Source organism: Arachis hypogaea, chromosome 9, assembly GCF_003086295.3.
Source record: "Arachis hypogaea cultivar Tifrunner chromosome 9, arahy.Tifrunner.gnm2.J5K5, whole genome shotgun sequence".
NCBI lineage: Eukaryota > Viridiplantae > Streptophyta > Magnoliopsida > Fabales > Fabaceae > Arachis > Arachis hypogaea.
This window is the reverse complement of record NC_092044.1, coordinates 119,143,729-119,164,040: the sequence shown is the minus strand read 5'-3', so window position 1 is coordinate 119,164,040 and position 20,312 is coordinate 119,143,729. Positions and strand designations below refer to the sequence as shown.

The following is a 20,312-nucleotide window of genomic DNA, read 5'->3' as shown; positions in this document are numbered from 1 at the left end:
ATATAATAAAAATATTTTAATCATTTTTATAATAAAAATATTGTAGTTATTTATAAAAAATAATATTAATTTAGATCGATTTAAGATTTGATTCATTATTTTTTATTAAATAAATTAATTTATTTATTTGATTTAATTTTAATAAATATAATATAATTTAATTGATTATATATATTAAATTTTAATTACTAAAAAATATCTAAAAAGATATTTTAGACATTTTTATTTAAGTGGCTTCTTTCTCGTAAACAAATACTACCACGAAGATATATATATTATACATAAAGAAAGTTTATTTTACACGAAAACCCTAACCACGTGCTTAATTAATTATTACTATTAGATCATGGACAAAACTTGTCCTTTATTAGCACCATAATATAAAGTACATATTATAACACATACATATATGATGTTCATATACATCATATAATAACAGAAATTAATTCGTCCAGATCATCACATATCACTTGCAAGATACTCATTTTTGTGACCACTGTAATACAAACCAGAATAGAAAGACCATGATAGAACGCTATGCGATTGATATTGGTTTCCAGAGGAAGCAGAGAACCCAACCCTAACCCATTCTGGAAGCACAGTCCTCAAGTCAATCTCATGAGACACCTCATAACTTTGACCATCTGGGTAATTAGCTATGACTTCTAGGGTTTGTTTCTCGGCACGGTATGATACTAATACATCAAGGGTTTCATTTTCCCTCCTGTCCCATCTAACAAGCTTTGAGGACTTAATGGAGTTAATATCAATTCCAATGTGATTGTAATTTGGATCATAAGCAGGATTAATGTACGTGTCAAACTCAACCGCGACCACTTGGTTCGACGAAGTGTTACTTAGGGCTGTCTTAGAATTAAAAAGCCCTAAGTAACCTCCGCCGGAATTCTGTGGTACGGTAGAGTTCGGCGATGTGATGAAGAAGGCGATCCCATCGGCCGGACCGCGGACCGGGGATGTGAGCACAAAGCTGAATTGTGAGTCAAAGCTTGCGAGTTTGTTTGTGCTTTTATCCCATAGCTGTAATTGAAACGAGTGCAAGACTCGTCCAACAACTTTTTGGGGGGTGCTGGTGAGTTGGAGTGTGTTGGTTTGTGAAATCTTTGCATCACCTTGCAAGATTAGGTTTCTTTCTTCTTGATGGAAGTAGTTATCGAAGCTGAAACCAAGGGAATTTAATGAGCATGCCCTGTTTAGAAGCATGAGGAGGATGGTTATGGTTATGATGGCAAGGTTTGAGTTGGAGACAGCCATGGTGTTGGGGATGTGTATGTAGTGTAACTAATGCTTGCTACAATGATGGGTTTAGCCTTTTAGCTATTTATTTAGGTGCTCTATGAAAGGACCCATGAGGATTTGGTATAAAAAGTTAGACAATTAGTTTTTATTTTTTTGGATAATAAGTGTTTTTAGGGTGTTACTAAGTAAGGTGTTTAATAAAAAAGTTTTTATTAAAATCTAAAATAGTTAAAATTTTCAATGTATAAAGTTAGTAAAACTTTTCCCTCTTTGCTAAGTATTTTGAATTGGAATAAAAAAGTAACGACAGAGTTAATTTTTTAAAAATTATTTTATTTTAAGTTTTATATTTTAAATAAATTATAAATTTTTTATTTTAAATTCTAAATTTTAAATTTCAAATAAAAAATATTAATACTAACTAACTAAAAATTAATTTCTAATATTTATCTAAAAAAATTATATATTAGGAGATTTTTTTTGTTGTCTACGATATCTCCGAATCTAATACATTAAGGACTAATTTATCGTCGATCTGACCTCCATTTAATGAACTGTTACTGGCTAATAGATTACTACATATACAAGGCGGGATTCAAACTCTTGACACTTATTTAAGCATATGAGTGAGTTGACCACTCGACCAACCCAAATTAATTTAATGGCATGTATTTTGACTTACAAAAACTATAGGGCCTGCAGTTTTTAGTAATTTTGATTATTATTTGGCTAGTATAGATACTAAATTATTTTTAACAAATAAATTTTACTAATTTATATATATAAATTTTAGAAAATATAGGTACAAATTGTATTGACCTATGTATATAAATTCTGATAAATAAAGATGTAAATTATATATTTTTTATGTACAAATATTTATAAATATAAGTACAAATTATTATTAATCAAATACGAGCTTAAAATGATAATATTTACTAGTCACGTAATATTATTGTTCGACTTATATATAAAGTAGAGGTCCATTTAACTACTTGGCTTCGACAAAAAAACAAAAACAAATTACTTACAAATTTATTTAATCTGAATTCTGGAAACAGATTTCATTAAGCAAAATAAATTTCCTATTTATTTATTTAATTTTCTTTTAAAAAATTAAAAAATAAAAAGAATCCTGCGTTAACATAATTATTGAGCTGAATAATATGCCCATCAGGCCATCAGAATTATGAGTATATCATGCAATAAAGTAGCATTTAGTTGTTGTTTATATCTCTTTAAGATATGAACACGATGACATACATTCTCTATTTAATTTAACGAGATAGAATTTTATAATGAATACAAGAAAACACAAATAAATACAGAGATATATCTCTAAAGGTACCTACTCAAATGAAGATGTTAAAAATATGTTTTTATGAAGAACTTTGTATTAAAAATGTGTTTTGTTTGTTTGATTATATTTTAAAAAAATCATTTTTATATAAAGATAATTATCATCTAATGATAAAAAAATACATCTTTATATAAAGATAATTATAAAATTTTCATGATAAAATTCACCATCTCTAAATAGTTAATATTTGAGACATAATTTATAAGATATTAATATTTTATATTTTTATTTTTATTTAATTTTCAAAATTTCAAATTTTACTCTTTCATTCTCCTTCCAAACTTATCTCTCTCCTATTAGCATCTTTCACCTTATTCTTTTTTCAATGACTCGCCATTTCTTTCATCCTCTTCCATCCTCCCTCCTCCGCTACTTTCGTCTCCATCACTGTTCCCTCTGAGACCGTTATTGTCATTACCGCTGCACACCTTTCTCTCTCTTTTACTCTTTTCGTCGCTCACTGTTATCTCTCTTCCACTCTTTTTCTTTGTATATTGTGCTTCGATCACTCTCTTTTCTCGATGATTTTAAAAACTTGTGTAGGGTACTACAAGCGTCTGTCGCTTCGAGTGACGTAGGACGACGAAGACACAGTGGAAGCAGAAATGTATTTGGGATACAGAGGGTTTGGAGAAGAATTATGAAAAAAATTGCAAGTGTGAAGAGTAGTGTATGAAATTAATACTATGAAGAAAATAAGAAAGAGTAAAGAGTTTATAAAATAAAAAACTTTTTAACTTACTATTTTAAGATTTTTGAGTTAGATGTGGTATTTTTTCATTTTATGTTCTCTCACTTGATTTCTCTCCTAAATTTTTCGACCGGTAATCGAGAGCTCCCCGTGATCCAATAAATTTCTATTTTTTTCCTTTTTTTAATAGAAAAAATAAGAATTGTTGAATTGATTTTTGAAAGAAATCTTGTTAGTAATAATAATTTAGGTTGATGTTTGATTTATTATTTAGTTATGAATGGTGGAGGAAAAAAAATAGGTAGTAGTAGATGAAAAGTCTAAATGATGGTAGAGAAAATAAAAAATGAAGGTATTATGATTTTTTAGAATTTTGTGTGTCTTATGTCTTTATTTTAGCAAACATAAAATATATATACATATCTTTCGGCGTCTCAGTGTATATTCTAATCAAATGGAGCCCAAGGGAAGGCAACACCTCACATTCTCACGCTATCCAAGTATAAAGTACCCATGAATTATTGGATGGGTACGGTATCAATAGTTATGATCGGATAGGAAATTAATTGCCCAATAATATTGCTGTGCCACACCTACACATGCAGCGTATAGTGATTACTGCAACTTTGTAATATTTCAGTGATATACATTATTTGACTCCGCTTCCTCTTTATTGATTTTGGTTTTGGATGTGAATAGTGAAGGTTTTGCTTCACATTTTTTGAATATATAAATTCCTTTTTTCCCTTCTCAATTGCTTCGTTTATTATTTACATTAAATGATAATTATTTATATAGATTTTATTAGATTTATACTTTGAATTAGAATATCAATAAAATATGAAGATAGATCAATATTAATTAACGTGCATGTAAAATATATGATTAGCGTATGAGGTCAATAGCAAAAGATTATGTTAAGTAACTAATAATTTTTTTGAGTAGTATAAATAATTATCAATTAAATTAAAATATATTATACTTTTAAATTATTTATCTAAATCTTAATATTAAAATAATTATCTGCATATCTAGTAAAATTAATATTCGATATATCTATTATTTACATTATTTAATATTTTCATTGTCTATCTATACTTTTTCATAGCGAAAACATGCACATCTATATGAATTTGGTATTAATAACACGTGCCATGTCTAATCTCCACATGATTGATACATTAATTAGCCGTGGAGAGAAGTAGACAGAAATATAGAAGTTTTTCTGCAATATGTATTTATAATATTTATTTATAGTGGCTATATATAGGTCTTAATATTAAGTCTAAAAGTATAATAGTATATATGATGACATTAAAATCTAAAGTGGATTGAAATACTTATTTATTTCATTGTCTTAAAAGAAATGTTAAGTTTAAACATTCAACTCATTTTCGAGGAAAAAAATACTAGAGGGTTAATATAATTTATATTTTTAGTCAACAACTAACTATTAATATTTAAAAATATAAATTAAAAATATATTATTAAATTATTAAATTAAAAAATTAAATTAACGATTAAAAATATTGGCCAAAACCAGAAAATTCTATTAGTCCTTAAGCATTTCTCTTTCAAAAAGGCCAAAAGTCACCAAGCAATATACAAGTTAATCATAGAAAGTTCAAATAGGTTCTATTTATTTTCTCTCTCAAACCTCTATATAGTATAGAACTTTATTAAGGGTATATAAAAAATCAATTATCGAATCAATTATAGATATAAAATATATAATAAAATACAAAATACATCTTAAAAATAATTTTAGTATTGGTTTTATTTTTTAGATTAAATTCAATGCACTCTTCATTTTTCTTTTATTGAGGGTCAAACATTTACGTACCAATTTTACTACGTTACCAATAGTATATCTGCCAATTTTTATCAACTTTTATTTATGATTATATTTAATAGAAGTGTCTTTATAAATATGTCTAATAAAAATATCTTTTTTATAACTGTGTCTAATAAAAATGTTTTTATAAATATATTTTTTAGATATGTCTGTTTATACATGTATTTAAAATATAATAATTAATTATTATTGACAATAAGTTAACAAATAATATATTTTTGGTATCCTATACTTTTCCTTTACACACAAGGTAACCAATAAAAATAAAAATAAAAAACTGGGGTTGGAAGTAATTAATTTATTCATCTGATGAAATGATAAAGTACTAGCTAGGGAATATCATGCTTCTGATGAAGCAATGAAAACCCTAATGTACATAAAAACTAGACCATGGAAACTGGAAAACAGTACACTTGTCTGTCCTTTATTAGCATAACATCATACACATAAACACATGATGATGATTGTGATTCATATCATTATATAGAAATCTCTTCAGTAGATCGCATATCACGTGCAAGATACTCATTTTATTTCCATTTGAACGTAGTTCAAGGATGAAGTGAAAGACCATGATAGAATCTCATGCGATTGGTATTGTGCTCCTGTTGCAGCTGAGAATCCAACCCTAACCCATTCTGGAAGCACATCCCTTAGGTCAACGACATGAGACACCTCGAATCGTTGACCATTAGAGTAACTTGCAATGACCTCTAGCTTTCGAGATCTAGAACTGTAAGAAACCAATACATTTACGGTTTCACCCTCTCTCCTCTCCCATTGCACAGTCTTGACGGACTGAATGGTGTTGACATCGATTCCAATATGCGGGTAACTTGGATCCCAATAATTGGAGAAGGTGTCGAACTCAACGGCAACAATTTGGTTTAGAGAAGGATTTAGATGGCTATGAGCATCAAAGATCCCTAACAGAGCTCCGGGGGAAAGCGCCGGTACGGTGGTGTTGGAGGGGGCGATGAAGAAGGTCAAGCCGTCGGCCGGTTCGGAAACCGGGGATTTGAGGAGGAAGCTGAATTGACAATCAAATTCTGAGAGTCGGTTTGTAGGTTTGTCCCAAAGCTGTAGTTCTGCTGATTGCAAGACTCTTCCAAGGGAGTTTGGAGCTGGGTTGCCTTGACTATTCACCTTGGTGAGATGGAGTGTGTTCTTGGTTGGTGAAATGGTTGAATCACCTTGGAAGATTAGGTTTCTTCCATCTTCTTGATTGAAGTTGTCGAAGCTGAAGGAAAGGGAATCTGATGAGTTTGCCTTGTTTAGTTGCATGAGGAAGATAATGGTGAAGGTAAGGAGTGGAAGAGAGAAGAGGAAGAGGTTTGTGTTGGAGATAGCCATGCCGTTACGTTGGATTTAGGATGGAAATTAAAGTTAGTTTTAGCCATTTGGGTATTTATACGGTGGAAAAATAAAGAGTGTTAATGAGTAACAACTTTTGTGATTTGTAGTTATCAAATAGTCATTAATGATATTTTATGGGTGTAAAATTTTATCCAATAACTCATTTTTTTTGTTGGTTACATACTGGCCAGAATTTAATAAAATTGCTGGCCAAAACTTTTTCGTCCAAAAATAATTCACGCTGTTAGAGAGTTTAATGTCTTTTCTATTTTAGTAACATACATTTGCAGTCATTTTTTTTTATTTGAGAAATTTTAAAGAGCTTAATCTTTTTTTATTAATCTTACTCAATATTATTGGTCAATATCTTTTTTTATACTATTAGAATTAAAAATATAAAATTTATAATTTTAAATTTGGTACATAAATATTAATAAAAAAATAAAGTTTATTAATTATATAATATTATTTTTTATTTTATTAATAATTAAAATAAAAATAGTAAAATACTTCATTAATCGAATGGACCATTACTAGTTTCTTTAACATATTCATTTTGAGGCACTTCACTTACAATATTTAATTTATTAATATTAGAAATATAATTATTTATATTTATGTTATTATTTTTTATTAATTTAAATTTTGAAAAAAAAAAGTAGAATTCTACATTCAAAAGATCGGATTCGATACTTAGTGAATTTAAAAAAAATAACATAAGATAAATAAAAAAATAAATTTATACAAAAAATTTAAATAAAACTAAAAAAAACTCCTACTTAAAAATATATATTAAAAATATAAATATAACTATTTATATTATTTTTTATTCGTTTAAATTTAAAAAAATCATTTTTAATTTATAACAACTAGTTATTTAAATTAGGCAAAAACAAAAAAAATGAGAAAAAGAAGTATTAAGTCTTGGAGGTGTAATAATTTAGTTTCAAACTTATAGAGTTCATTTCTCTAAAATTAAAGAGAAATATTAAAAGAAGAAGTTATTTTTATAAGGGATAAGTACTCATTTGGTCTTAAGGTTTAGGATCAAAATTAAATTCGTCCTTAATCTTATTTTGGATTTAAAATTGTTCACAACGTTTCATTTGGTATTAAAATCGTTCTTTTAAATAAAATATTTTTTTAAATGACAAAGATACATCTTTATATTATTTGTTTACACTACCACAAACACGGAAGATACCGGCGGACAATTAGTAGCTATTTTAACAACCGCCGCTATCTGATGATTTTTCAGCAGTTTCAGGGGTGAACGCTGAAAGAGCCGCTGTTTAATTTGGTTTTGCGACAAATTTTAAAGAACCGCCGAATCTACCTTTTCTTTGGCGATTGAAAATCTCCCCCTTTCCTAAAAACACAACCCTCGGCAGTTTCATCAAAAAAAAGAAAGAAAAAAAGAAAGAAACTTAAAGAGAAGAGAGGGAGAAACAAAGAAGGAGAGGGAAGGGAGGAAGGAGCCTTGCGATGCTGCTGAGTTCGCTGCCGCCGTTGCATTGCCGTGCCGTCGGAAAGCCAGAACTGCAAGAGAAAGAATCGCGAAGAGAGAGGGAGGCCGCATCAGCTCACCGCGAAGCCAGCGCCGTCGTCGTCCTCATCGCGGATCTTCACCGTCGCGTCTTGCCACCGCCGCCACCACTAAGCTTTCTGTCGTTGCCACTGAAGTCGAAGAGAGAGAGAGAGAGAGAGAGAGAGAGAGAGAGAGAGAGAGAGAGTTCGCGAAGAGAGGGAGAGCGCGCGCTCACGAAGGAGAAGAACGACGAAGAGTGAAAGAGAAGCAGAAGACGATGAACGCAGGGGAGAAGGAGGAGGTCACCGTCCTGCTCTGCCGCCGCCGCTGCCGTCGATTGGGGTCAAGGCCGTCGCCGTCGCACCCTGTTCCTGTCGCTATTAGGGTTTGCTACTGCTGCCATTGATAGAGCCGCCGCTGGGAGGAGCCGAATAGGGAGAGGAGGTCGCCATCGAAGACACCGCTACCAGTTACAACCGTCGCCAAAATCAGGACAGATTCACCGGTAACTCTGCTTCTTCCTTTCTTGAATCTGTTCTGCTTTTATTTTGTTCCACTATTCTCCTAACTTTCTTTCTATGCACTTTGAAATTGGTTTTGCTCATTTGTTGTACCCAGTAATTGCTTTGCTTCATCAATGGTATGTCTTGTTTTCTATTCATTTCCTTGCTTAACGCCTTTTTCTTGTCTTTATCGGGTCTTTCTGTCTGATGATTAACGCCTTTTGCCTTTAGAAAAGGACTTTTTAAAGAAGAGAAAGTCTTGATAGGAGAAAGTGGTGCTATACGCTATAAGAGAGAGCTAAAAAGAGGTGGACTGGACTTGCTTAAGCTTGAGTTCTTTCATAGGAAGGAATATAATAAGCCCGTTGGTTTACATACCATAGAGCAGGCGCTTTCATATAACTAAGGAAAAGAGGACAAGAAATGAGAGTTTATGCCGCCTTCTTTCCTAGCTCTTTTCCATAGAGCAATGCCAAAAAGCTTGATGAAGTTCGTGCCATCTTGGGCTAGTCAATTCCATTTCAGTCCCTCAAAGTTGATTGTAACACTTCACTCTTCCCTCTAATTTCGTTTAATTTATCCCTTTCTTCTGTTTGTTTTATGTTTTTATTCTTACAAGGGTTTTGTTTTGTTTTTGCAGTGTTAGAGTTGCAAGGAGAGCCTGAAGATATCTCCAAAGAGAAGGCTCGTTTGGCTGCTATTCAGGTATCTACTCACAATTTGGTTTTCACTGATTCCATTATGTGTGTGATTTTAAGGTGGATTTTCTTTTTTACCTCAATTTTCACTATTATTTCTTGATTATAACTCTGTGATGGTAGTACTAGACTGCTGGTTCTTTGTCTTGGTAGGGGAAATCACTATATGCTACCAAGTTCTGTTTGATTCACCATTTGCATATGATTCATTTGTTCTGGTACCGTATACATCATCCAAATGGTTAAGAAAATGTTTTATCTTGTCAGTTTTTATTTTAGTCCTGAAATAGCTCTTTCTATTTGCGGAGCCGAGAAGTTGTACAGGCGGTCTTAAAGTTAATTATATTTCTTAAGGGGTCTAGGCTCAATGTTGATGAATTTATTTCAAGTACATACTCAAAGTGGATCTATTGTGTACATTAAAGTTGGAACCTCTAATTGACGCAGCCTTATTTGCAGTGTTCCAATTGTACGAAAGCACAATGATTATCTTTTGTGTGCTAAGTGAAATTCAAATGAAAACAATGATTCTTTTGTCATCTTGCCATAATCATTTTTTTTACTTTCATTATTCAGTAACTTCTTCTATTTATATTTAGAATTATTCACTGTTTCATTTAGTCCTATTAAAATCTTATGGGTCTATTATGGAAGATATGAGCAAGTGCTGTTGATGGATGATAAAAGATATTTAATAATTGTTCTTTGCGATGAAAGATAGAGCTTGTAGTATGGCAAGTGGAAGAGTTTGGTACACTGTAAATTCGGCTTTTAAGTACAGGGATTATCAAACTAGCAACTTTAAGTTGGATTAAAATAGTAATTTGCCTTCTTTTTCTTTCATTTTTTCTGAGCTTACCAATTGAGGGTTTTAGTGTTGTCTTAATTCATGACTCTCTGATTTGGATGATCAGATGCTTCTTTCTTTTACTAGTTAAAGGAGTTGATAGTATATAAACCCGGTTGTATTGTTGTTTTACATTAAGAATTCTTACATACTGGTTTTACTCTTCCATATATTGATTTGATCCTTTTTATCTTGAACCTTGGTCCAATGCTGAAATCTATCTGAAGTTTTGGTATGTTTTCCCCTTCTCTAGTTTTCAATTTTTTAATTATTGTACTCAAGGTTGCAATCCAAGAGACCTATGGAACATTGGAGGCTATTGAAGGGTAAGAGCAACAACAACAAGGTGGATATTGACTTTGGTTGTGGTTTGGTTGGGAGAATTCTCCAACTCAAAAGGAACAATAGGCTGAGAAAATCATCAGTTCATTCACTACCCTTGAAAGCTAGCAATAACAAAGGACAGCAGAGAGATCATAAGGTGGAAAACGAATCCAACAAGCCTCAAATTCATGAATCAAAGACTCCAAGTCCAAGAAACAGCTTCACTGAGACCTTTCACACATTGAATGATGATCATAAACAAGCCAGAAAGGGCACCTCTGCCTACCGAAATAGCCAGAATCGAAGACCTTCAGATGCTGCAAGAAGCCTGAGTTGTTGAAGGGAATAGGAAATGAAGCATACAAGTAGGGAAGGTTTGAAGAGGCTCTGACCTTGTATGACAGAGCAATTGCTATTGACTCCAACAAGGCTACATATCATTGTAATAAGAGTGCAACTTTGATCACATTGGGACGGCTTCTTGAAGCGATCATGGAGTGTGAGGAAGCTATCAAGTTAGACCTTTCTTATGGCAGAGGTCACAACCGTTTGGCAACAATATATTTCAGGTACTTGGATCATAACAATGAAAGTGGTGGTGATTTTTTTTCTATTAATCTTTTTCCCCTTATAATAAAATTGTGAATTGGTGCAGGCTTGGAGAAGCAGAAAAGGCACTAACTTGTAATCAGGCAGCTTCAGATGATGATTCGGTTCTTGCTTTTCAAGCTCAGGCTCTTGAAGACCACCTTAACAAATGCACTGAAGCTAGGAAAGTCAAAGATTGGAAAACTATGATAAAGGAAACATAGTCTGCAATATCGTTAGGAGTCGATTCAGCTCCAAAGGTTAGTTTCCATGGTCTGGCAATCATTCATCTATGATTTTTATGAGCATTCTTTCACATTGCAGGGAAGATACAGCAACCTTTCCTCGCATTTACTTGTATGTGAATCACAACATTTATTATTTTAACATATCTAAGGCAGGCTGAAATAACAACATCATGTGAATGAAGGAACAACTAAATAATCAAAGCAACATTTATAATTAAAAATAATATTACTATGGTCTCACTAGATGCAACGTGTTTCACACTTTCACCATTTCTCATTTAGGACTTAGGCATATACACACAACAATTTTCATTTAGTTGGCCTTCCATACATTGAGTTGTATCGATCATTGATCATTGAGTTGTATTACATTCTCAAGCATTGGCAATAGAAGAACATTAGTGATAAGCTTGGCACTGGTTAATATTGAAATATTTTATCAATATATTGTTTAAATGAACATTTTCAGGTTCAGAATTTGGCAAATCAGAAGTACATTAGTGGTCAGTAAATTAGTGACATTATCAAGATGCTACTGCACCAGCACGTCCAAATTTTCAAGACAAGCAGAAAAAGGATCAATGCAATTGAAGAGGGGCTATTACTATACTTATTATTTTTATACTTCATATTATTATTAATGCAATTGTGATTCTTATTATTAAAACCTATACCCATTGGTTTTTAGTACGGTGTTTTATATTATTATTATTATTATTATTATTATTATTATTATTATTATTATTATTATTATTATTATTAAAATCAGCGAATTTTAAGAGGAAATTTTAATATATTTTTTAAAATTTGTATTGAAATTAGCGGCGGTTTTATAACCGCCGCAAACAGTCCTAACTTAATATTAACTTAGTAGCAAACCGCCGTTAAAAATGGCAGAAATCCTAATACTTGAATATCGCGGCAGTTTAAAACCGCCGCTAAATTAGTTGCCGCAAAATATTGTTTCAGCGGCGGTTATACCAGCGGTTGCTAAAAACTGTCGCAAAATCATTTCCCTGCACCGATAACCATGGCGGTTCACTAAACCGCCGGTATTTGATTTTGCGGCGGTTCAAAACCGCTGCTAATCATGAAAACAACCGCCGATATTAACCGTGCTTCTTGTAGTGTTAGCTGTCCTCTCCTCTTATTCAAGAAAATACTTCCTTATCCAAACGTTTTTCACTCCTCCTCTTCCTCCTCCTTCTCTCTTTGAACCCATTCCTCTTCTTCCTCCTGAGCATCCTTGTCCTAATTTTGGTGCTCTTCAAAATGGTATTGTTGTTGTGTTGTTGTTGCTGTTGTCGCATGTGTTGAAAGGGAAAATCATGGTAGAAATCTACCATCGAAGATTTCTCTGCCGCCGTCGAGATTGACGGTCATCCTCACCTTGCCATGCCACACTCTCGTCTCGCCTCGCCAGTGAAGGACATCCTCTCCGCCGTTGTTGCCCTCCTCTTCGACGTCAGTCACGGCGCCGTCACGTCGTCACCATTTACCTTGTCGGCTATCCACGACCTTCTCCAGCGACAGTAGTGGCGAAGCAAACTGGCAATCTTTCTGTCTCGACTTCGCTCTGGATCTTGTTTGTCTTTTTCTGTAATTGATTAAATTTTTCATTCTTTTTTTGTCTTTATCGAAGGATTTGATGTTGCATTTAAAACAAAAATTTTTGAAGTATTGGAGATAGTAGTGAACATTAAGGTTGAGCTTTTCTGCTTCTCTGTTAGTGCTTGTAGAGACTTCTCTAATTCTAGATCTTCTTTTTTTCTTTTTCCGACGGTGACGATTTCGATGGTAGTGGCCATGATTTTGAGCTATCTCCCCTCTCGCTCTCTTTTTTCTTGCTTCCCCTTTCTTCTTGGTAGTCTCGCTCTCTTCTTAATCTCTTTGAAATAAATGAGGTTGTTGATATTGTTTTTAAATTTGAATATTATATTGTTGATTATAAATTTTTAAATTTAAATGTTCTATTTTGTTGTGTTGCTATTGTTGATGGATTAAAATGAATAGATATGAGAAGAAGAAGAGTTGGTGGTAATAAAACTAGTGGTGGTGGTGAATGATCGGGTTAGGATAAGGAAAAACATAAGAGTATTTTTGTCTGAAAAATATTGAAAGAACGATTTTAATGTCAAATGAAACGTTGGGAATAATTTTAAATCCAAAATAAGATTAGGGATGAATTTGATTTTGATTCTAAATCTTATAGACTAAAATAGTACTTATACAAATTAGTTATATAAGGGATTTATTATAAACAGGCCAAACACGGGCCTGTGTTTAGCAGGTCGGCCTGAACCTGCAAATATATATATAGAGTTCTATTATACTAGTAAAACTACTATTGGAGGGAGTTGAACTTGGGTCTTCTATTGTATGAAAACATCTTTATCCACTAAGCCATTTGCCTCTTTAATAATATATGTGTATTTTTTATTTTGTTAATATCTTTAATCTTTGATGTTGGAATATCAAAAGTCAATCAAATAAAATAATTCTAAAAATTTTTCCTCCACATTAATAAAGAAACAAACATACACACGGTCATTTTCTCTTCTCTTCTCCAGTTTACATGCTCTTCTACCAGACTACCATCCTCTCATCTTCTCTTCCTTTGATTGTAGGTACTTCTTCTTCTTTCTCATGTCATTATTTTTTATATTTGTTGTTATAATATTAATTATTTTTTCATCAATTAGAGTTTTATTCTGTCAAAGATCTTTTTCGAACATAAAATTTTATCAATTTTTTTCATTAAAAGATTCTTACTTTATGCCATTGATATAATGAAAGTAAAAAAAATCATGAGATAATATTGTCTGTTAATTTTTGTTTAGGCATTATAATAGGTTTTAAAAATGGTTGAATTTGTAACTCCAAGTGATCCATTGGCCAATTCTATTTCTTTAAATGGAGAAGAAATTAATCGGTCAGTACCAATAATGCCAACAACAGATACACCATTACAAACACCAACAACTACATCAGCACCAACACAGACAACAACTATTACAAGTCAACCAGTCACTGATAAAAATGGTAGTAATGAAACTGTTATTACAAAAAAGGAAAAAGACTTCACCAATTTGGGACGACTTTGATCAAGTTGAAAGTTCTGAAGGTACAAAAGCTATTTGCAAGTATTGCAAATCTATGTTTTTTTATGCTGGAAAAGAAGCTAGTACTTCATATTTATGGAGGCATTCAAGTAGTTGCTTACAAAGGAGATTGCATGTTGCTGCACAAAAGAAGCTACCATTGATTCCATTTCAACCTTCCAATTCAAGTGTTAATCCCTTTGTGACACCAGATGCAAGATATTCTCAAGAGAATATGACACAAATAATTGCTACAGCAATTATGGTTCATGAGCATCCTTTTAGCATTGTTGAGGATGAAGTTTGGATGTGGGGCTTCCAATACGCTAATTCTGAATTTCATCAAATTTTTTGCAAAACTGCTCGAAGTGATTGCTTGGCGATATGTGAGGCAGAAAAGAAACATTTGAAAGCTTTGTTACAAGGTGTTAGAAGATAAGTTTGACAACCGACATGTGGAGATCAATCCATCAAATTGTTGAATACATGGTTATCACAGGTCACTTTGTTGATGCTGGGTGGAATCTTCAAAAAAGGATTTCGAGTTTTGGTCAGGTACCTGCTCCTAGACGTGACATCGATGTTGCAGATGCTATTTTCAAGTGTTTAAAGACTTGAAAAATTGAAAATAAAGTCTTCTCAGTATCTGTTGACAATGCTTCCTATAATGATTCATGTCTAAGGGCTCTTAAAGATACTATTTCAGATAACAACTCATTACCTGTTGGTGGTAGTTTGTTTCATGTTAGGTGCTGTGCACACATTTTGAATTTGTTGGTACAAGATGGTTTCGATAAAATTAAAGGTATTATTCAATTTTAATGATTCAAGATTTAAAACATTTGTTCAGATTGCTAAGAACAAGTGTTTGAAGGATAAAAAACTCATCATTGATTGTCCCACAAGATGGAATTCTACTTACAACATGTTATCTGTGACTTTGAAGTTTAAATCTGTGTTTTCTGTGTATAAGGAAAGAGAACCCCATTACAGTTATGAACCATCATCAGAGGATTGGAGGAAAGTTGAGAAGATTTGCAAACTTTTAAAAGTTTTTAATCTTGCTACTCATGTCATTTCTGGTAGTGAGTATCCTACTGCAAATTTGTACCTTTCTAAAGTTTTGAGAGTGAAACAAGTAATTGATGATGCTATTGAAGATAAAGATTCCTTCACGAGAGAAATGGCAACCTCAATGAAAAATTTTTTTGACAAATATTGGGGAGAATGCAATATGGTAATGTCTCTTTCTTGTGTTTTGGATTCTAGGTGCAAATTACATGTTATTAAATTCTGTTTTTCTTTAATTTACAAATCTGAGCATGTGGCTGCTGAAAATGTTGAAAAAGTGAAGAATACATTGCAAGAAATGTATGATGAATATGCTGAAGAGTGTCATGGTGATACAATAATAAGTAGAGTTAACACTAGTGGTCTAGTTACTTCTTCTAACGTGGTTAGTTCTGAAATTAGTGGAATTGATGAAATGTTGAATATGGTTCGAGAAAAAAAAAATCATTCATCCAACAAAATCAGAATTAGAAGTTTATCTTGATGAGAGTGCTTACATTCCTGAAGGCAATTCTAAGTCTTTTAGTGTTTTAGAGTGGTGGAAAAACAATAGCCTGAAATTTAAGGTTTTATCTAAAATGGCAGCGGACATATTAGCAATTTCTGTCTCAACGGTGGCATCAGAGTCTTCATTTAGTGCTGGAGGAAGAGTTATTGATCAATATCGTTCTCGACTAAATCAAGAGTCCATTGAAACTCTCATTTGTGGAGGAGATTGGCTTTGGAACAAGTATGATTTGAAGAAAAAATTAAAGATAAAAATCAACTTTCTAATATTTCTCTTTTTGACTAAGTATCTATGTTATAGAAAATATTTTCTCTTTTTAAATGTGAGAACATTGATATTGGTATGATGTGAGTAGTTAGGATAATAAAGTTGAACTTTCATGATATATAAATGAGGTATCATATAATTTATACTAAGATTATGACCATAATTTTATTTTGAACATTTTTTTATACTAATAAAAAAAAGTATTTGTTGTATTCATATTATTTAAAAATTTAATGATATGCGTATGTTTGCTTTTGGTTTTTTTAAGGTGTTGGAACAGGAAGATTAAATCCCTTCAAGCTTGTAGGGTTAATCGATTAATTGTCTAACATTTTTTTTACTGTGTTTTGATTTAAGTAGTTATTAGCTTTTATTTGATGTTATGTTTAATTGGTTTGTTACAACTCTTGATATTGATAAAATCTTTTATTTTGATATGTTACATATGTTGGAAGTAGCCAAGTGGGAATATATTCCATATATATTATTTTTTTTAATCAATGATAGTTATGTATCGATATTTTGTTTTTATTTTGTATCAATATTGTCCATAAACTATATCTTAAATTTAATTATTATATAAAAAAACAGGCCTATTGACCGCTTCAGGCCTGGCCAGATTTAACAATAGGACAGGTTCAGTACTTATTAAAAAGCCTATACCAGGCTACAGGCCAGGCTTAGACCAATATACTTTATTACAGGCCTGACCTGTTAAGAGTAAAGCCTTACCTGGCCTGGCCTGTTTCCACTCCTAGGTGAAAGCTCGCCCTCTACCACAACCATGTGACTCACTCGACCTACCTTTGTTACCGGTCGTCATGTCTATACAATGAATATATTAGTAATATATTAATAACATAACAAATACCAAAATAATAACATAAGAATAAACTCAAGAAGTAACAATTAATTCTTAAAGTGTTTTAGTTTAGTACATTAAAAAAATAAGAAAAATTACATAGTATTTTATTTTTAAAGTAATTAAATTAGAATGAATAAGTGTTTTGGTTAGTTTAGTAAACTAATAAGTGCCTATAGAGCACTAAAACACTAATTGCACACGAGAAAATTTTCTTTTATAAGAACCAAAATGAATATGTACATATATATAGTTCTCTTGTAAATATCATAAATATTTATCATAACACCAACTTAACAATATAAAAAATGTAAACTAAGATTAAAATAATTATTCAAATTAACAATGGCATAAAAATACAGTAACCCAACAATTAATTATAACAATTTCAAAAACATAATTTTAATTTTTTTATTTCACTGAAAATCTTATAAAAATTTCGACAAAATCTCTCCTAACATTCGGATTTCTCTACCCTTCAAGGTTTCCATCCAAACCAAATATCCATCAACCCTTCTCAATCAGTTAATTTTTTTTAATTATTATTAAGGTAATATATAAACAGCATAATCATTATTAACACAGTCAAGTATTTTTCTAACAATTTCAATAGCAGAAATAAGCAAATAGTTCAATAATTCAACATTTTTTTTATCAATCTCAGAGTCTAATCTAACCTATTCTAACCACCTAAATTTACTAAAATAGAAAATTAAACAACTGATCTCTACTAACTAATTAATTAATTTGATATAACAGAATTTGAAATAACTAGAGTTCAAACAAAAAACCTTGAAGAGGGATGGAGGTGCAGTTGCAACAGAAGCAGCAGGGGGTTGCAACAGCAATGACAGGATCTTCAGCAGCGACGACGACATCTTTAGCAGCAATGACGGCATCTTCAGTAGCGGCGGCAGCGTCTAAGGCATATGTGACGGCAGAGGAAGTTGAGGGGGAGGAGAGATGAGAAGGTTAGATAGAGATTGGGAGGGTGAGAAGAGAGAATGAAGGACGAAAGGGAGCGAGAAGTTAGAAAGAGAGAGAGAGAGAGAGACTAAATTCGAAATGAGGGAGAGGGGTTCGCGATTCTAATTTAGGGCACGATTACCGTCAGAGGCAAATAACTTTTATGTTAACGCGGTGTGAATCACCAAAACATAGCGTTCCATTAAATGTCTTTACTGTCGAAGCTATTTGACTATAACTCCGACGCTAAAGTTTGGCGTCATTTTTTTGTGGTTTCCTGCCAAAAATTACTAGCAGATTTATTGTCAGAAGATACTATCTATAGGTGATTGTTTGACATGATGAATCCTACATCAAATCCGTCGTTAAATCTGACGCTAAGTCTGATGGTAATTGTCATCACCAAATCCGACGATAAATATGACGATACCCAACATTTTTTTGTAGTGGCTGGTTAATCCAGGACCAAGTGTTTGAGAGTTTATTAGGTGTGGGAGAGTTCTCGCATAATTGTTTATTCATAGAGTAAGTATGGTAAACACTTTCAATATTGTATGGTCTGGTCCAAAATTAGATAGAAAACTCTATTATAGTTATTGTGAGATTTTGATGTCTACCCATTTAAAGGCTCTGATACCTAATGTAAGTATAAACTCTACAATTAATTAGCTCTAGGATTATTCACTCATATAAATAATACTATCATATTTTTCTATCTCTCAAACTTAACAACACACTCACAAATGAGAAGAAAATTTCTAATAACTCAATACATTTTTATTAATATGGAGATATTATTATTAAAGTACATGGATCTTAAGCCTTTATATAGTTAAAATATGAGAATATACTTAATTGTTAAAAAAAATATTATTGGCTATGGACAACTAAGCATGAATTGTAATAAAGGTGAATTATAATAAAGTGATGAAACTTGTAAAAAATTCAACCTATTATACTAGTTATTTTGATAAGTTAGATAACTCCTGAGTATAATATATATCTAGCTACTATTGTTGACTGGCTTTGACTTGTCTTTATCATATAGTAGAACTTTATAAGTCATATTCGAATACCACATTTTAAACACAAGTCAAAGAGAATCAACAATAGTAGTTAGATATATTATAGTCATGAACCATTAAATTTATCAAAACAACTAGTCGTATAGCAAGGTGGGTTGAATTTTTTATAAGTTTCATCACTTCTGTTACAATTCTTACATAGTTGTTGATAGTTAATAACAAATTTTTTTAGTAATTATGTCCTCATATTTTGCATATATATATAAAGACTTAAAATTCATATATTTTAATGTTCTCTTCACATGAATAAAAATATATTAAGTTGTTAAAATTTTCTTTTATAAGTATGCTGATGAGTTTGAGAGATAAAAAATAATAGTATTATTTATTTAAATAAATGATCTAGAGCCAATAATTGTAGAGCACATACTCATACATATATTAACCTTTTTTTTGTATGTAATATTTTTGTTTCTTGAAGTATATATATATATATATACTAAATTAAAGAATCTCAGGTACTGAAGCTTAAAAAAAAAGAACGTAAGAACACAAAGAATGAACAAGAAAAAATAGTATAAAAATTAGAATAAACAAAGACAATTTCTTGCAGATTAAGTAATCAATCAAATGAGTAGAGACAATTTTTTGTATGTAATATTCTTACACTAGTGTATTAAAACATAATTAGACTCATACATCAGGGAAGAAAAAACTAATAAACACAACTACTCTTATATAGTGCTCCAAGTTTATAATAACTGAACTACTACTGTTGTTAGAAGACGAATTTCTAGCGTTGCTTCTTGATTAGTTTCAGTTTGTTTTCCTTTTCTATCTTTAATATAGACCTTCTCCACCAAGCTCGGTTGGAGTGTGCGTGTGTGTTGATGAGAGGAAGGGATGGATTTTTTCCTATAAAATTAGAGTGAATGAAGGGGAAAAATCTTATGAAAACTAATGTTCAAGGATGTGGACACTATTGATCTTGGGTCATATGTTTACTATATTGGGCCTTTGAACCTCTCGTAAAGAAGAAAAAAAAGAGTGTAATACATATGCAGCTGAGACTTAATTCATATGTTAATTTAAGAAAATAGATTCTCTCCAAGTCTCTCTTGTTAAAAAAATTAAGAGTGTAAAGAATAATTTTTTATTTTTTATTATTTTCTCTCTCATATTTATTCTTAGTTCTACTTATAAATTTAATGGTGAGAGATCACATTTTACTCCATCGATTGTTAAAAAAAATTGAAA

The 20,312-nt window shown here is 31.6% G+C and overlaps 4 protein-coding genes across 7 annotated transcripts; 2 read left to right on the top strand and 2 right to left on the bottom strand.

Moving 5' to 3' along the window:
* Positions 1-256: 256 nt before the first annotated feature.
* Positions 257-1,327, bottom strand: LOC112712621 (mannose/glucose-specific lectin). Its single transcript, XM_025765552.3, has one exon. The coding sequence runs from the start codon at positions 1,270-1,272 to the stop codon at positions 460-462; it is 813 nt and encodes a 270-aa protein (XP_025621337.1). The 5' UTR covers positions 1,273-1,327; the 3' UTR covers positions 257-459.
* Positions 1,328-5,446: 4,119 nt separating this feature from the next.
* LOC112712620 (mannose/glucose-specific lectin) lies at positions 5,447-6,539 on the bottom strand. The gene has a single exon (XM_025765551.2). It carries the CDS (start codon positions 6,514-6,516, stop codon positions 5,689-5,691), a length of 828 nt encoding a protein of 275 aa, XP_025621336.1. The 5' UTR covers positions 6,517-6,539; the 3' UTR covers positions 5,447-5,688.
* A 1,178-nt stretch (positions 6,540-7,717) lies between these two features.
* Positions 7,718-11,942, top strand: LOC112712619 (inactive TPR repeat-containing thioredoxin TTL3-like). Of its 4 annotated transcripts, XM_072203641.1 has the most exons (7): positions 7,816-8,552; positions 8,666-8,687; positions 8,782-9,091; positions 9,191-9,255; positions 10,378-10,988; positions 11,075-11,267; positions 11,725-11,942. In XM_072203641.1, exons 5-6 carry the CDS (start codon positions 10,912-10,914, stop codon positions 11,229-11,231), a joined length of 234 nt encoding a protein of 77 aa, XP_072059742.1. In that variant the 5' UTR covers positions 7,816-8,552; positions 8,666-8,687; positions 8,782-9,091; positions 9,191-9,255; positions 10,378-10,911; the 3' UTR covers positions 11,232-11,267; positions 11,725-11,942. The 4 variants fall into 4 exon arrangements, with proteins under 4 accessions (XP_072059741.1, XP_072059744.1, XP_072059742.1 ...); XM_072203640.1 differs by lacking the exon at positions 8,666-8,687 and having other exon boundaries at positions 7,718-8,552; XM_072203643.1 differs by lacking the exon at positions 8,666-8,687 and having other exon boundaries at positions 7,804-8,552; positions 10,349-10,988.
* Positions 11,943-14,294: 2,352 nt separating this feature from the next.
* LOC112709643 (zinc finger BED domain-containing protein RICESLEEPER 2-like) lies at positions 14,295-18,031 on the top strand. Its single transcript, XM_025761524.1, has 7 exons — positions 14,295-14,781; positions 14,856-14,958; positions 15,040-15,100; positions 15,207-15,593; positions 15,678-15,756; positions 16,013-16,157; positions 17,863-18,031. The coding sequence occupies exons 1-7, from the start codon at positions 14,295-14,297 to the stop codon at positions 18,029-18,031; spliced, it is 1,431 nt and encodes a 476-aa protein (XP_025617309.1).
* Positions 18,032-20,312: the final 2,281 nt, after the last annotated feature.

Excerpts from the sequence above, each read along its gene's own strand:
- LOC112712621 (XM_025765552.3), bottom strand. The coding sequence starts at position 1,272 with ATGGCTGTCTCCAACTCAAACCTTGCCATCATAACCATAACCATCCTC.
- LOC112712620 (XM_025765551.2), bottom strand. The coding sequence starts at position 6,516 with ATGGCTATCTCCAACACAAACCTCTTCCTCTTCTCTCTTCCACTCCTT.
- LOC112709643 (XM_025761524.1), top strand. The coding sequence starts at position 14,295 with ATGGTAGTAATGAAACTGTTATTACAAAAAAGGAAAAAGACTTCACCA. Across the intron at positions 14,782-14,855 it reads TTTGAAAGCTTTGTTACAAG|GTCACTTTGTTGATGCTGGG; the intron begins GTGTTAGAAGAT and ends TGGTTATCACAG. Across the intron at positions 16,158-17,862 it reads GGAGATTGGCTTTGGAACAA|AGGGATGGAGGTGCAGTTGC; the intron begins GTATGATTTGAA and ends AAAACCTTGAAG.
- LOC112712619 (XM_072203640.1), top strand. The coding sequence starts at position 10,912 with ATGGAGTGTGAGGAAGCTATCAAGTTAGACCTTTCTTATGGCAGAGGT. Across the intron at positions 10,989-11,074 it reads TTGGCAACAATATATTTCAG|GCTTGGAGAAGCAGAAAAGG; the intron begins GTACTTGGATCA and ends GAATTGGTGCAG.